This window comes from Gorilla gorilla, chromosome 8 (genome assembly GCF_029281585.2).
Source record: "Gorilla gorilla gorilla isolate KB3781 chromosome 8, NHGRI_mGorGor1-v2.1_pri, whole genome shotgun sequence".
NCBI classification, from domain to species: domain Eukaryota; kingdom Metazoa; phylum Chordata; class Mammalia; order Primates; family Hominidae; genus Gorilla; species Gorilla gorilla.
The window spans coordinates 30,877,417-30,892,651 of record NC_073232.2 but is presented as its reverse complement, the minus strand read 5'-3'; the positions used below and the strand labels follow the sequence as shown (position 1 = coordinate 30,892,651).

Here is a 15,235-nt window from a genome sequence, read left to right as displayed (position 1 = left end):
AGCTGAGATCTTAATTCAGATAGTCTGGCTCCAAATCTGTCCTCTTAATCACCATATTTCACTGTGCTATACTGTGATGATTGATTTCAGCCTACTTTCTTTTACCTCTCATAAATAACTAATCTGTGCCCTTCTTTTCTTGCATGTGCCACATTTCCTACTCCCCTCAAGGAGCCAATGCCTTCCTGACCTTTTCTTCTTCCCTACTATTAAAACCTACTCTGTGGAAAGAAGCTAATAAGCTCATTCATTCATTCACACCAAGGTATAAATGACTCATATGGCTTAATATAAAATAATACTTCTTTAGGGTTGACTTTTTTTAAGGGGGGTGGGGAATGTTAAGGGCTATAAAACCTTAACCCAAAACCCTGTTGAAACTTAAAGTATATATGGGCATGGGAGGATGAGTAAGTTGGTTGCATGGCCATCTGTGCTCTTCCAGTAGTACCATTGTTTACCTGGCCTAGGGCTTGTGTGAATCCTCATAGAAATGAGGTAGGAACGTAAAAGTGGGGATGAAAATAATTAAGAGATCTTTTACTATATTAACAATACATCTGTATTGTATTGATTCAATGATTTTAGGAATACCAAATTCTTATTAGGTGGAGGAGTTCTGATAGAACCCCAAGAGACACAGACCCCCAGGAAAAAGCTTTAATTTGGACACAGTCATAGATGAAAAGAGTTTCTAGGGTTTAAGTATTTATGTATTTACATCTGAGTCAAAGTAGTGTCAAAGATTTTGTTCCTTTATTTCTTGCAAAATAAAGCTCTCTCAGATGGGTCTATGATTTATCTGCTCTAGGAATCTTATGGTCTGAGAATGTTACCCTAGAGTTATTCTTGAAACCCTTCTTTTTCTTATTTCACCTTAGTTAGTCATCAGGCCCCTTCATTTCTTGCTTTATTAGGTTTCTCACATATTTCAGTCTAGTTCAATTCGGTAAATACTTACTGAGTACCTGCTTTATGGCAGATACTGTGCTCTGGGCATGTAAGTATCCCTTTCTCAATTTCTCATCTGGAAGAGAATATAACATGATACAAGCAATTATAGACATGTTTAAATATAGAAGTAGTGTACAAGGGAGAATTACACTGCCAGAGAAGGTCAGAAAAACTTGCAAAGGAGATGGGGCTTGAATGGGTTTTCAAGGATTAATAAGAGTTCATCAGAATAATGCCAGGGAAGTACAGTATTGTAGCCAGAGGGCAAAGCAATTGCACAGACATGGAAGCACAGTGTGGGCTGGCAGCTGTTAATACAAGTGGTATTCCTATAGACTATCTGAGGTTTGAGCCAAGGAGTGTGGTAAAAGATCTGTTTTGCTTATTTTCATTGTCAGGATCTCATATGCCTAGAGCATCAGCTTGTTTATTTTTATGTATGTCATTATTTAAGACCTAGTTTTTTTTTTTTTTTGGTACACCACTAAAGCCTTACCTGTGTGCCACTCATTGAGACTTCAGTCACTGTATCTTGACACCTAAGTATATGTATGCAGTATGTGTCCTCAGTCCTCAATTCTCAAGACTTCATGGTAATGGTTTTTATACTCGTCTCTAAGGGTGGTAAAAGGAGGAGTGGCACCTTTCACTTTTATATACATGCTCATATAAGTTTTATAATCAGATTTGAAAATAATTTTGAATATCTGTTGTAGTTAAAGGGCTAATATGAAAATAGCAGTAGTACTTTGTTAGTCACAGTAATATAATTTACTGTGCCAAATCAGTTCAGCAAAGAGTTTTTCTGCTCTCTGTATATGCAACAGTATATTATGAAAATAGCATACAATGGAAGAAAACAGGAAGAGGATACCTCCTTTCCATATCTGAGAGAAAAAAATAGTTTAAAATTATACTCATAAAATTTCTCATTGTAACTGGCTCTCCAGGAGAGAAACATCATAGAGAAATGTTTAATTTCTGCTCATCATAAAATTTGAAAACAAAAAGAAAGCCTACTTATAAAATGAATATAATGCTTTAAAATTAAGTTATATGGAAAATATTATTGAAGCACACTGATTTTTATGTTAATTTATGTATAACTTTTTTTTTAAGGATGCTGGGCAGTTTTATGCTAAATATAAAGAAACAAGATCGAAGGAAAAGGAAGATGCACTGACTAGAACTGAACTTGAAACACTTCAAAGTGAGTTTTAAACATTAGTGTTTTAACAATGTCATATAAAATTAATTATTTAAATGTGAATTATCTTTTAAATTCAGCAGTAATTAAATTTTCTGGTTTTCTTTTTTTTTTCCCCCCCACTCCCTAGTGGAGTCACTTGTACTTAATGTATTTGACATGGAACATCCTACATTATAGCATTACTTTACCACCCAAAGTTTGATATCAGAAGGAAGGATAAAATCAGCTTGAGTCATGTAACTCCTCAAATCTAGGGGCATCCAAAGTCTGCAAAGCCATAAAATACTTCAGTACTGTAATTACAGTTGATATTTAGTGCTAGTTTAACCAGTTAATCACCCAACTTTCTGTGTGACAGTTGTAGTTAGGAAACCTGAAAATACCAATGATTTTTGTTTTGAAAGTCTTTGTTTCATTTGCAGTATTGTTATATAGTATGAACAACCTTGTATAAATTATCAGTATGTTGAAAAGAAATCTTCCATTGAACACAAAGACAGTTCTTGCTGATTTTAGGAAAAGTTGAACATATTATGTAAAAAGGTATTTTCTCAGCCGCAGTCCTTTTGTCTATTTTTGCCTTATCTACATCTTGGCTCCCACACATATATACTGTGTCTCTTTGCATTTCTTTATTTTTATTCCAAGCACTTAATACTACTTTAATTTATATATTAGTTTTGTTTACCATCTGATTTCCAACCCCCCACCCCCAGTAGAATGTAAGCTCCATGAGGGTAAGGACTTTATCTGTTTTGTTCACTGTTATGTCCCAGGTTGTAGGGATTTGGGTGTGGTCATTTTAGGGGTTCATTTTTCAGTCTGTCACAATCCTTCAGGTGTCTGGACAGCTTTAGAACAGAGACTGTTCATCTCTGTGTCTGTAGCATCAAACAGGTTCCTGGCACATAATAAATGTTCCGTAAATGGATAGATGTATGAATTCATGTAATGCCATGAATATTAATGAGCATCCACTGAGCACCTAGCCATGTAAAACACCATCTCAAGAAGCACATAATTTAATTCAAAAAGTTTCAGTACTTACAAATAAAAAATAATATTCAGATCAACTATATAATTGTTTAAAGTAGACTTCTGTTAAGAAGAAGGAGTAAGAATGATAGAGGATTATTACATGCCAAGGTTGACATATGTGTTAAGAAGTCGGAGTGTGCAAATGAAACTCTTGTCATTTTTATATAATTGTTATTTTAGGAAAAATTGGTACATTACAATTTCTAAGCCTTTTCAGACTAATCACAAGGAGAAGAAAAATTACATTTGTAAGAAAAGAGAAGAATATCGGCCAGGCACAGTGGCTTACGCCTGTAATCCCAGCTCTTTTGGAGGCCGGGGTGGGCGGATCACCTGAGGTCAGGAGACCAGCCTAGCCAACATAAAAACCCCGTCTCTACTAAAAATACAAAAATTAGCCAGGCATGGTGGCGGACACCTGTAATCCCATCTACTCGGGAGCTGAGGCAGGAGAATCACTTGAACCTGGGAGGTGGAGGTTGCAGTGAGCCAAGATCACGCCATTGCACTCCAGCCTGGGTGACAAGAGTGAAACTCTGTCTCAAAAAAAAGAAAAAAGAAAAATATAAAATTAATCCAAAATTTACCTGTAGAGGCAACGTGAATATACTACATTTCATTGCTCTCATGGACACAGCTTATCATTTCTATGTAATTTTTTGTTAAAAAAAATTGTTATAATTTTGGTAGATGTGTTAGAATTATTTAACAGTAACAAGACTAAGTATATACACTACCCCTTTTGAAATTAGGTTAAACATGAAGTGTTTATCACTATACAAAAGCTCCTTTCGGAGTTAACTATTTTTCCAAAATTGTCCAATGACTTTTGTTCTGCTTAAGAGTTTGATGTAATTCTCAAACAGATTTAATAGTCTCCTGTTGGCCGGGCACAGTGGCTCACACCTGTAATCCCAGCATTTTGGGAGGCCAAGACAGGCGGATCACCAGAGGTCAGGAGTTCGAGACCCACCTGGACAACATGGTGAAACCCCATCTCTACTAAAAAGACAAAAATTAGCTGGGCATGGTGGTGGACGCCTATAATCCCCACTATTCGGGAGGCTGAGGCAGGAGAATCGCCTGAACCCGGGAGGCAGACATTGCAGTGAGTCGAGATCGTGCCACTGAACTCCAGCCTGGGTGACAGAGCAAGACTCTGTCTCAAAAAAAAAGTCTCTTTTAATTTTGTCATTGTCTGATTATGTAAAAATCACAAACTAAAAAACATATAAATATCTGAAAGTGAAAATGTGTAACAGTCTTGTAAAACATTTGAAAATTCATCACTGGCTTATCAGTTATTGAAACTCAGAATGGAATAATACCAGAAAGCATATTAAAAACATTCCTCACACTATGCTGTGAATAATAAGATTGTCATCTTGCATGCTTCTTTTATCAGTGGTATATTTAGAAAAGGTGATGGTATCAACATTAAGAATGTTAAAGAACAGCCACATTTACTGTTAACAATGTCAGACTGTCATGTATTTTTTAATGTAGTCTCTAATGGTTACATACAAAGAATATTTTAATTAATTTTATTAACTTCATTACAGTATTCTGCATTGTATCCTTTAGAATTAATACATAAAGGCCCCAAATCCCCCAATGTGCATTTCATTTGCCCCATCCTTCTTAATTTTAAAGACCATCATCAGAATATCAAGTTCATAATAACATTTCTGTCTACTTAATCGAGTAAATGCATCTCATGTAGATTAGCAATAGCTGTTTTATGCTGCCTATTTTTCATGACCTAATTGCTAATCTGCCCTCATCTGCTTTACTGCTTAGATTGTACAGTATTCTCTGAGGGCTGCACTAGAACTACTTTGAGTAGGGTGTGATAGTCTTATTAAAATGGCATTTTAGATATGGGGGGGCAGTGAAAAGGGTGATTTCTTAAAAATAAATATCCTTCTGAGAAGTCTTTCTGTAAAAAAATTATTGATATATATTTGGGAAATTTGGGGCACTTTTTATTATAAGCTTTTAATCAGTTTTGTGGTTTAGTTTTAAATAAGTTGAATACTTATAAATATTAGACTTTTGAGGGTTAATGATTTTTTACATTCTCTAATTATATGTTTTATTCTAAATTAATAAAAGAGAATTCTATGTACTAAAACAGCCCATATCGCATGAGAAAAAGACATGTTTGACTTACTTTATAAAGAAATTATGAAGGTCACAATTTGAATAGACAAGGAAAGGAAAGGATAGAAGTAAACTCGATTATTTCCTTGACCCCTTTCTTTGTACCTTGTATGATTTTAAAACAAAACCAGAATTAAATAATCAAAACTCTACTGCCAAGTACTTCATTTAAATATGGAGAAATAGTTCCCAACATTAGTTATGTTTTTCTTCTTGTTTTGTGGTCCTTGTTGCATGCCCCAGAAAGGGACTGAAGTAGGGGTGCCTCAGGGACACCCTGTAGGATGAAGCACTTAGCGAGAAAGTGGGGGGACAGAATGTGACTTTTCAGTGTGGCAGGATGAGAAAATTTAGTCACCTTCCTTAAGACTAAAGGAAGAGTGATTTTCTAGAAAACTCAGGTTCATGAAGAAAGTAGTTGATTCAGGGGTTGGTAGGGAAGAAGAAAAAATAGATTGAGAAAGAGCAGCCGCAGTTTAGGTTAGAACACTTTGCCTGTGGTAACATAGGGTGCTCATGGATGGGAGCATACTCTCTGAGATAACTTATGCGGAGGCATATAACTGATCACTAGCTCCAGCATATCTGAAAACATGACCTAATAGAATCTCTGTACCTTATGCCATTTCATGTTATAAAACCTAAAATCTAATAGGAGCCCTCGTTCCAAAACAGTTTATATGTAGGCAGATAATATCTAAAGAATATAGTATTTTATCCTAGGTACTTTTACCTAGGGTACAGTATAATATCCTAGGATATTTGAATACCAATGGAAGTGTGAAATTTTAAAATCATACAACTCAAATATAAATTTACAATTCCCTTAATATTTCAAATCATAATGCTGTGTATGTACAAATATAATGCAGTCTTAGTTTCCCCATGGCAATGATTCAGAAAATTTTTATCCAATTGAATATATAAGTGTTTATGGCTATAGTTTAATTAGTCAAATTTCTTTATCTTTTTTTTTTCTTTTGCTTTTTTTTTTGAGATGGAGTCTCACTCTGCCACCCAGGCTCAAGTGCAGTGGTGCAATCTTGGCTCACTGCAACCTCCGCCTCCCAGGTTCAAGTGATTCTTCTGTCTCAGCCTCCCGAGTAGCCAGGATTACGGGTGTGCACCACCATGACCGGCTAATTTTTGTATTTTTAGTAGAAACGGGGTTTCACCATGTTGTCCAGGCTGGTCTCGAACTCGTGACCTCAGGTGATCCACCTGTCTCGGCCTCTCAAAGTGTTGGGATTACAGGTGTGAGCTGCTGCACCCAGCCTATTGAAGAAAATTTCTGAAAGTAAAGTTGGTGTAGCCTAAGTGTACTGTGTTTACAAAGTCTACCATGTTACACAGTAATGTCCGAGGCCTTCACATTCACTCACCAATCACTCACTGACACCCACAGCAACTTCCAGTCCTGGAAAGTTTCCAGCTCTGATCTCTTTCTGAGACAAAGCTCCTAGGCAGAGGGGTGGCCTCTGCGGTTCAGTAGACTCAGCTTTGAGTTCCAGCCTGCCAGCTTTGGAGAATCCAAACAGTCTGGACTAGGAAGGGTCCCCCCGCAATGCAGGATACCTGTTCTACCAAAAGGCAGCAGGACTGCTTGTTCAAGTAGGTCCCTGATCCCATTCCCGTCCTCAACAGATCAGAGCTCTGTTCTTAGAACTCTGGCTGGAGTGGCTGAAGCCCCCACAGGGAGGTCCAGCCCAGTGAGGAAGAATGAATTGGGGTCCCGCTTAAAGAAGCAGTCTTGCAAGTCTTGGCAAGGCAGCTGTGCTGCACTGTGGGGGATCCTTCCTCATTTGGACTGTCTGTATACTCCAAAGCCAGCAGGTTGGAATGGCCAAGTCTGCTGAATTGCAGAGATGGCACATGCCCCTTGCCCCAGGTCCTGTCTCAGGTAGACTCCAGCCTGTTGCTGTTGGCCAGCTGTAATTCCGAGCCCCAGTGGGTCTTAACTCGTGAGGTGCCATAGAAGTGGGGCCTGCAGAATGATGCTGCTTGTCTCCCTGGATTCAGCCCCCTTCCTAGGGATATGTACAGATGGATTGCCTGCCTTGCCAGGGATCCCAGGGCTGGAGTATGTAAAACTCTCAGCCTCTGTGTGTGCCTCAGTGGCTGCTCTGCCAAGACTCCACATAGCTCTGTGTATTGTACCCAAGGACCTCGTGGCATAGGCTCTTGAGGGGATCTCCTGATTCATGGATTGCAAAGATATGTGAGAGAAGTGTGGTTTCCCAGGCGTGGTTGCAGTCACTCACTGCTTCCCTTGGCTGGGGTTGGGGGTTCCTTTAGCTTCATGCCACTCCCTGGGGGGCCATCACCCCACCCCACTTTTCTTCATTTTCCATGGGTCAAGTAGTTTGCCTAGTCAGTCCCAATGTGAGAACCTGGATATTTCAGTTGAAGGTGCTGAATTCACTCACCCCTTTTGTTCCTCTCTCTGAGTGTTGTAGACTGCAGCTGCTTCTAATCAGCCATCTTCTTTTTTTTTTTTAGTAAGTAGAAGGAATACTCTCTAAAGTAATGTTAGGAAGTATAGTATATTCTGGCCTGGCCAACATGGCAAAACCTCGTCATGTACTAAATATACATGTACTAAAAAATACAAAAATTATCTGGCTGTGGTGGCACATGTCTATAATGCCTGCTACTTGGGAGGCTGAGACACAAGAATTGCTTGAACCCGGGAGGTGGAGGTTGCAGTGAGCCAAGATCGTGCCATTGCACTCCAGCCTGGGCAACAAGAGCAAGACTCTGTCTGGAAAAAAAAAAAAAAAAAAGTATAGTATAGTAAATACATAACCTAATAACATGCTTATTTATTATAATCAAGTGTTGTGTACTGTGCACAATTGAATGTGCTATACTTTTATATAACTGGCAGTGCAGTGGGTTTATACCAGCATCACAACACATGAGTAATGCATTGCGCCATGACTTTACAGTGGCTCCATTATAATCTTATGGGGCCACCATCATATATGTGGACCATTATTGACTAAAATATCATAATGTGGTACATGATTATATTTCAGTTTGGAGAGGATTGATATATTTACCATTGAGTATTCCAAATCTATGAATATAGTATGTTTCTTCATTAATTATTTATATCTTCATTGATTTATTTCTTCAGTCTTTTGTAGTTGTTAGCAAATTAAATCCTGTGTGTGTTTTGTTAGGTTTATACCTGCTTCTCTTTATTTTGAGTGGTTATGAATGGGGTTGGATTTTAATTTCAGTTTCCACATGTTCACTGTGTGTAAGAAATTCAATTGATTTTTGAATGCAGATATTTGTTTTGCTAACTTGCTGAATTTACGTATTAGTGCTAAGATTTTTTAATGTAGCTTCCTTGGATTTTCTATGTAGACAGTTATGTCATCTGACCGTGGGGACAGATTTACTTCTTCCTTTACAATCTATGCATTTTATTTCCTTTTCCTGCCTTATAGTACTAGCTAGAATTTTGGTACTATGTACAACAAAGTGTGGTGGGAGTGGGCATCCTTGCCTTATTCCAAACCTTAAGGGGAAAGCATTTAGTATTACACCGTTAAGTATGATGTAAGCTGTAGGTATTTTGTAGATGCTTTACATCAGTGGTCCCCAACCTTTTTCTCACCAGGGAACGATTTCGTGGAAGACAGTTTTTCCATGCACCTGGTGGCAGTGGGGGATGGTTTTGTAATGAAACTGTAGTTAGATTCTTATAAGGATTGTGCAACTTAGATCCTTGAGAATCTAATGCCGCTGCTGATCTGACAGGAAGCAGGGCGCAGACAGTAATGCTTGTCCTCCTGCCGCTCACCTCCTGCTAGGCGGTCTGGTTCCTAAGTCCATGGCCCAGGGGTTGAGGACCCCTGCTGTACATGAAGTTAATAAAGTTTCCCTCTATTCCTAGTTTTCTGAGCATTTTTTAAAATCATGACGGGGTGTTGAATTTTGTGAAGTGTTTTTTTTCCTCTATCAATAATTGTGATTATGTAATAGTTCATTTTTGGTGTATTAATATGATATATTACATTATTGGATTTTGAATATTGAACCAGCTATGCATACTTGGAGTAAACACCACGAGGACATGGTATATAATTCTTATTGCTGAATTCTATTTGCTACTATTTTGTTAAAGAGTTTTACATCTATATTCATGAGAGATACTGGTCTGTAATTGTCATTGTCCATTTGTGCTATAACAAAATACCTGGGAAATAACCTAAGACTGGCTAATTTATAATGAACAGAAATTTAATTCTCTTCTTGATGCTGGGGAGTCCAAGATCAGGGCATCAGTAGGTTTGGTGTCTGGCAAAGGTTTCTGTCTGCTTCCAAGATGGCACCTTGTTGCTACATCCTCCGCAGGGCACAAACACATGTCCTCACAAGGAACAGAAGGGGAAAAGGGGTTGAATGCTGTGTGAAGTCTCTTTTGTAAGAGTCTTAATTTTTTCAAGAGGGAAGAGCCCTCATGACCTCATCACCTCCCAGTGGCCTTTTCCTCTTAATACTATTGCATTGGAGGTTGCTTCCACATAAATTTTGGAAGGACTCAAACATTGAAACCATAGCATTTCACTTCTGACCCCCCCCTTCCAAAATTTATATCCTTCTCACATGCAAAACATATTAATTAAATACCAATAGCCCCCAAAGCCGTAACTCACTCCAGCATCAACTTTAAAGTTTAAGGTCTATAGTCTTATCTAAATATAATCTAAATCAGATATGGGTGAGACTCAAGGTGTACGATTCATTCTGAGGCCAATTCCCCTCTACCTGTGAACCTGTGAAATCAAACAATTTATATGCTTCCAGATTATAATGATGGGACAGGCATAAAATTGATATTCTCGTGCAAAGAGGGAGAAATAGGAAAGAATAAAGGGGTAACAGTCCCCAAGTAAGCTGAAAACCCAACATGGCAAACACCATTAATTTTTGAGGCCTGAGAATAATCAACTTTGACTTCATGTTTCATCTTCCAGACACACGAGAGTAGAGGTTGGGTCCGCAAGGCTCTGGGCAGCCCCAGCACTATAATTTTGTTGGTCACAGCCCACAGGGCAGCTATCACAGGCTGGAGTCTCATGCCTGCAAGCTCTCCCAGGCTGAAGTTGCATGCTGGTGGCTCTGCAGTTCTGAGGTCTTAGTGGTGGCCCCACTTCTATTGCTCCACTGGGCATTTCCCTAGTTGGGGCTGTCTCTAGCAGCCCCCTTTTGTGGCATTTCCTTGCCTGGGCCCCAAGGCTCTATGAGGCATCTGTTGAAATCTAGGTAGACATGTCTCCACAACTCATGTACTCTGTGCACCTGCAGAGTTAGCACCACATGGATGCCACCAAGTTTTACTGCTTGTGCCCCCTGAAGTGGTGGCCTGAAGTGGTGGCCTGCATGAGCTGTACCTGAGGTGACTGAGGAACATTGTGTCTGAATGTTTGGGAAAGAAACAAGACATCCTGAGCAACAAGCCCCATGGTTTCACAAGTGTTTTGGGCCCCTTTTTTGAAACTGTTCTGCCCTCAAGGACCTGGTGCTCTGAGCCTGCTATGAGAAGGGCAGCACAGATAATCTCCAAAATGCCTTTGCGGTCATTCTTCCATTGTCTTGATGAATAGCATCTGTCTTCCTTCTATTCATATTAAATCTCCTTATCAAATGTTTGCTTGGTGACACCGTTGGCATTCTCCCTCAAGCATACTTTAAAACCTGACCAGGCTGAGAATTTTTTAAATCTTTAACTTCTGCTTTCCTTTTAATTACAAATTTTATATTTAATTTGTTTCTCTCTTCTTGCATTTTACTATAAGTAGTCAAGAGAAGCCATGAAGCATCCTGAACAATTTACTTAGAGATGTCATCCACCAAATACCCTAGCCCATTGCTCTTAAGTTCTGCCTTCCACAAAGTAATAGGACACAAAACACAATTCAGCCAAGTTCATTGCTACTTTGCAGCAAGGGTGGCCCTTCTTCCAGTTTCCAATAAACTGCTCCTCATTTCCAACTAACGCCTTATCAGAATGGCCTTTACTGTCCATATTTCTACGAGCATTCTGATCACAACTACTACTTAGATCATCTCTAAGATGACTGAGGTTTCTCTACAGCTCTCCTCTTCTGCAGAGCTCTCACTGGAAACATGCTTAATGCTTTAGCATGCACTTCAAAGCTATTCTGGCTTCTACCCATTACCCAATTTCAAAGCCACTTCTACATTTTCAGGTATTTGTTATAGTAGCACCATCGGTTCTCACTACTACTTTCTATTTTAGTTTATTTTGTGCTGCTATACAAAATAACTGAGACTGGGTAATTTATGATCAACAGAAATTTATTTCTCACACTTGTGGAGTCTGAGAAGTCCAAGATCAAGATACCAGCAAGTTTAGTATCTGATGAGGCCCTGGTCTCTGTTTCCAAGATGGCACCTTGTTGCTGCATCCTCTAGGGGAGATGAATGCTGTGTCCTCACATGGCAGAAGAGATAGAAGAAGAAAGGGGACAGAATGCTGTGTGAAGCCTCTTTTGTAAGGGCTTTAATCCTATTTATGAGGTAGGAGCCCTCATGACATAATCACTTTCCAAAGGCTCCACCTCTTTGGAGACTGTTTCTACATGAATTTTGGAGGGGACACAAACGTTCAAACCATAGCATTAGCTTTCTCTTTTTGCATTATCTTTGTATTACCTTGGTATTGGTAATACCAGCTTCATATATAATGAAATAGGAAGCTTTCTCTCCTCTTCTATTTTCTTTTTCTTTTGAAAAACAGAGTTTTGCTCTTGTTGCCCAGGCTGGGGTGCAATCGTGCAATCTTGGCTCACTGCAATCTACGCCTCCCAGGTTCAAGTGATTCTCTTGCCTTAGCCTCCCAAGTAGGTGGGATTACAGGTGCCTGCCACCATACCTGGCTAATTTTTGTATTTTTAGTAAAGATGAGGTTTCACCGTGTTGGCCAGGCTGGTCTCGAACTCGTGACCTGAAGTGATCTGCTTGCCTTGGCCTCCCTAAGTGTTGGGATTACAGGCGTGAGCCGTCATGCCCAGCCTTCCTCTTCTATTTTCTGAAAGAGAATGTCTAACACTGGTATTAATTCTTCAAATGTTTGGCAGAATTCTCTGGGGAGATCATCTGAGCCTGAATATTTCTTTCTTTGGAGTATTAAAATAACAAATTAAATTGGATTTATAGTTATAGAGCTATTAAAATATCTATTTCATGTTTCATTTATCTGTTTCATGAGTGAATTGAGATAGTTTGTGTTTTTTGAGCAATTGGTCTTTTTCATCTAAGTTGTCAAATACATGTATCTAGAGTTGTTCCTAATATTTGCTTTTTATCCTTTTGATGTCTGCATGCCCTGTAGTGATTTCTCCTTTTTAATATAGGTAACTTTTGTCTTCTGTTTCCTTTGTCAGATTCGCCAGATGTTGATCTTTTCAAAGGATCAGTTCTTTGTTTAATTGATTTTCTCTATGGTTTTTGTTTTCAATTTCATTGATTTCTGCTCTTATTTTTATTACTTCTTTCCTTCTGCTTGCTTTTGGATTGTTTTGGTCTTCTTTTTATAATTTCTTGACATGGAAGTTTAGATTATTAATTTGAGGCTTTTTTTCTTTTCTAATGTCAGCATTTAATGCTATACATTTCCCTCTCAGCACTGCTTTGGCTATGTCTCATATATTTTGAATTTTTTTTTTTTTTTTTTTTGCTGAGTCTCACTCTGTGGCCCAGGCTGAAGTGCAGTGGTGTGATCTCGGCTCACTGCAACCTCCGCCCCCTGGGTTCCAGCAATTCTCTCACCTCAGCCTCCTGAGTAGCTGGGATTACAGCACGTGCCACCATGCCCGGCTAATTTTTTTGTTTTTAGTAGAGATAAGGTTTTACCATGTTGGCCCAGGCTGGTCTTGAACTCCTGACCTCAAGTGATCCACCCACCTTGGCCTTCCAAAGTGCTCAAATTACAGGTGTGAGCCACCGCACTTGGCCACATATTTTGATATATTTTTATTTGACTCAGCTCAGTATTTTTTTTCTTGAGATTTCCTCTTTGATCCATTGATTATTTAAAAGTATATTGCTTCGTTTCCAAATGTTCAGAGACTTTTTTGTTATATTTCTATTAAACATTAGTAGTTTGATTCCCTTTTCATTAGGAAGCATACTCTGTATGAGTAAATTCCTTTAAGTTTGTTCAGGTCTGTTTTATGGCCCAAGATATGATCCATCTTGGCATATATTCCATGGACATTTGAAAAGAATGTGTATTCTGCTGTGGTGAATTGGAGTGTTCTATAAATGTCAGTTACATCCAGTTGGCTGATGGCATTGTTGAGTTGTGTATCATTGCTTATTTATATATTTAGTTATGCTATTAATTATTGAGAGGGGCTATTGGACTTTTTGACTGTAATTATAAATTTGTCTCCAGTTCCATCAGTTTTTGTTTCACATGTTTTGCAGCTCTGTTGTTTGGTGCACACACATTTAGGATTGCTATGCCATCTTGATGGATCTTTTTATCATTATATAATGTCTCTCTTCATTCCTGATAATTTGTTTTTGCTTTATAGTCTACTTTACCTTACCTGATATTAATATAACTACTGCTACTTTCTTTTGATTAATGTTTGTATGGTATATCTTTCCAATCCTTTTACTTTCAATCTACCCATATTGTTATATTTGAAATGAGTTTGTTATAGATAGCATATATATATATATATGTAAAAAAGATGAAAAACCATGTGTGTATATGTTTGTGTGTGTGTATTAAATGGTTTGTATATTTAAACTGTTTATATTTAATATAGTGATTGATATGTTAGGGCTTAAGTCTGCCATTTTATTTTTTGTTTTCTATTATTTCTCATTATCATTTCTCTTTTTTCTCTATTACAGATAGAATTTCTCTGTTATAAATAGCATATATATGTAAAAAAGGTGAAAGACCATGTGTGTGTGTGTTAAATAGACAATTTGTGTATTTAAACCATTTACATTTAATATAGTGATTGATATGTTAGGGCTTAAGTCTGCTATTGTATTGTTTATTTCCTATTTTTTCTCTCTTATTATCATTTCTTTGTTTTCTTCTTTCTGCCTCTCTGTGGCTCAACATTTTTTAGAATGCCACTTGAATTTATAGTGTTGTTTTTTTAAATATATTTCTTTGTATCACTTTTTAGTGGGTATAATAAGTATAATGTTATATATACATAACATCACAGTCTACTGGTGTCAGATTTTTGCTATTTCAAGTGACATATAAAAACCTTACCTCCCCTTAAATCCCTTTACCTTCTTTATTTATAGTATCATTGTCTTGAGTATTTTCTTTATAACACTGAAGGTTATAATTTTGATTTAATGGTCAGACATAATTAGAAAACTCAAGAGCAGGAGGAAAGTCTATTGCGTTTAGTCATATTTTTACTCTTTTGTCCTTTCTTCTTTCCTTGTTGTCCAATACATTTTCTTTTATGATTTATTTTCTGTTTATAGAGTTTCCTTTAGCCATTATTGCAGGATAGGTCCACTGGTGACGAATTATTTTAGTTTTCCTTCATCTCAGGATGTCTTGGTTTCCCCTTCATGCCGGTAAGATATTGTCACAGGATATTGACTTCAGGTATAACAGTTATTTTCTTTCAGCATTTGAAAAGTGCTGTGCCACTTCCTTCTGGCCTCTATGGTTTGGGGTGAGAAATACACTGTCATTTGAATTGTACTTCTACTACAGATAAGGTCTTGTTTCTCTGTTGCTGCTTTTAAGTTGCTGTTCAGAGTCCCAAAACTTCCCAGGGCTGTGTTCTTTTTTTTTTTCTTTTTTTTTTTTTTTTTGTCTACTTTGTTTTTCAGATT

At 37.9% G+C, this 15,235-nt stretch overlaps 1 protein-coding gene across 2 annotated transcripts in view; it reads left to right on the top strand.

The window, feature by feature from the left end:
- The window catches only part of DNAJC1 (DnaJ heat shock protein family (Hsp40) member C1), a 244,355-nt gene that overhangs the window by 95,001 nt on the left and 134,119 nt on the right, over positions 1-15,235 (top strand). For both annotated transcript variants that reach the window (XM_019035497.4, XM_063709708.1), the window contains exon 7: positions 2,074-2,164. In XM_019035497.4, coding sequence (XP_018891042.3) covers positions 2,074-2,164 — 91 coding nt within the window. The remainder of the gene's footprint in view (positions 1-2,073; positions 2,165-15,235) is intronic.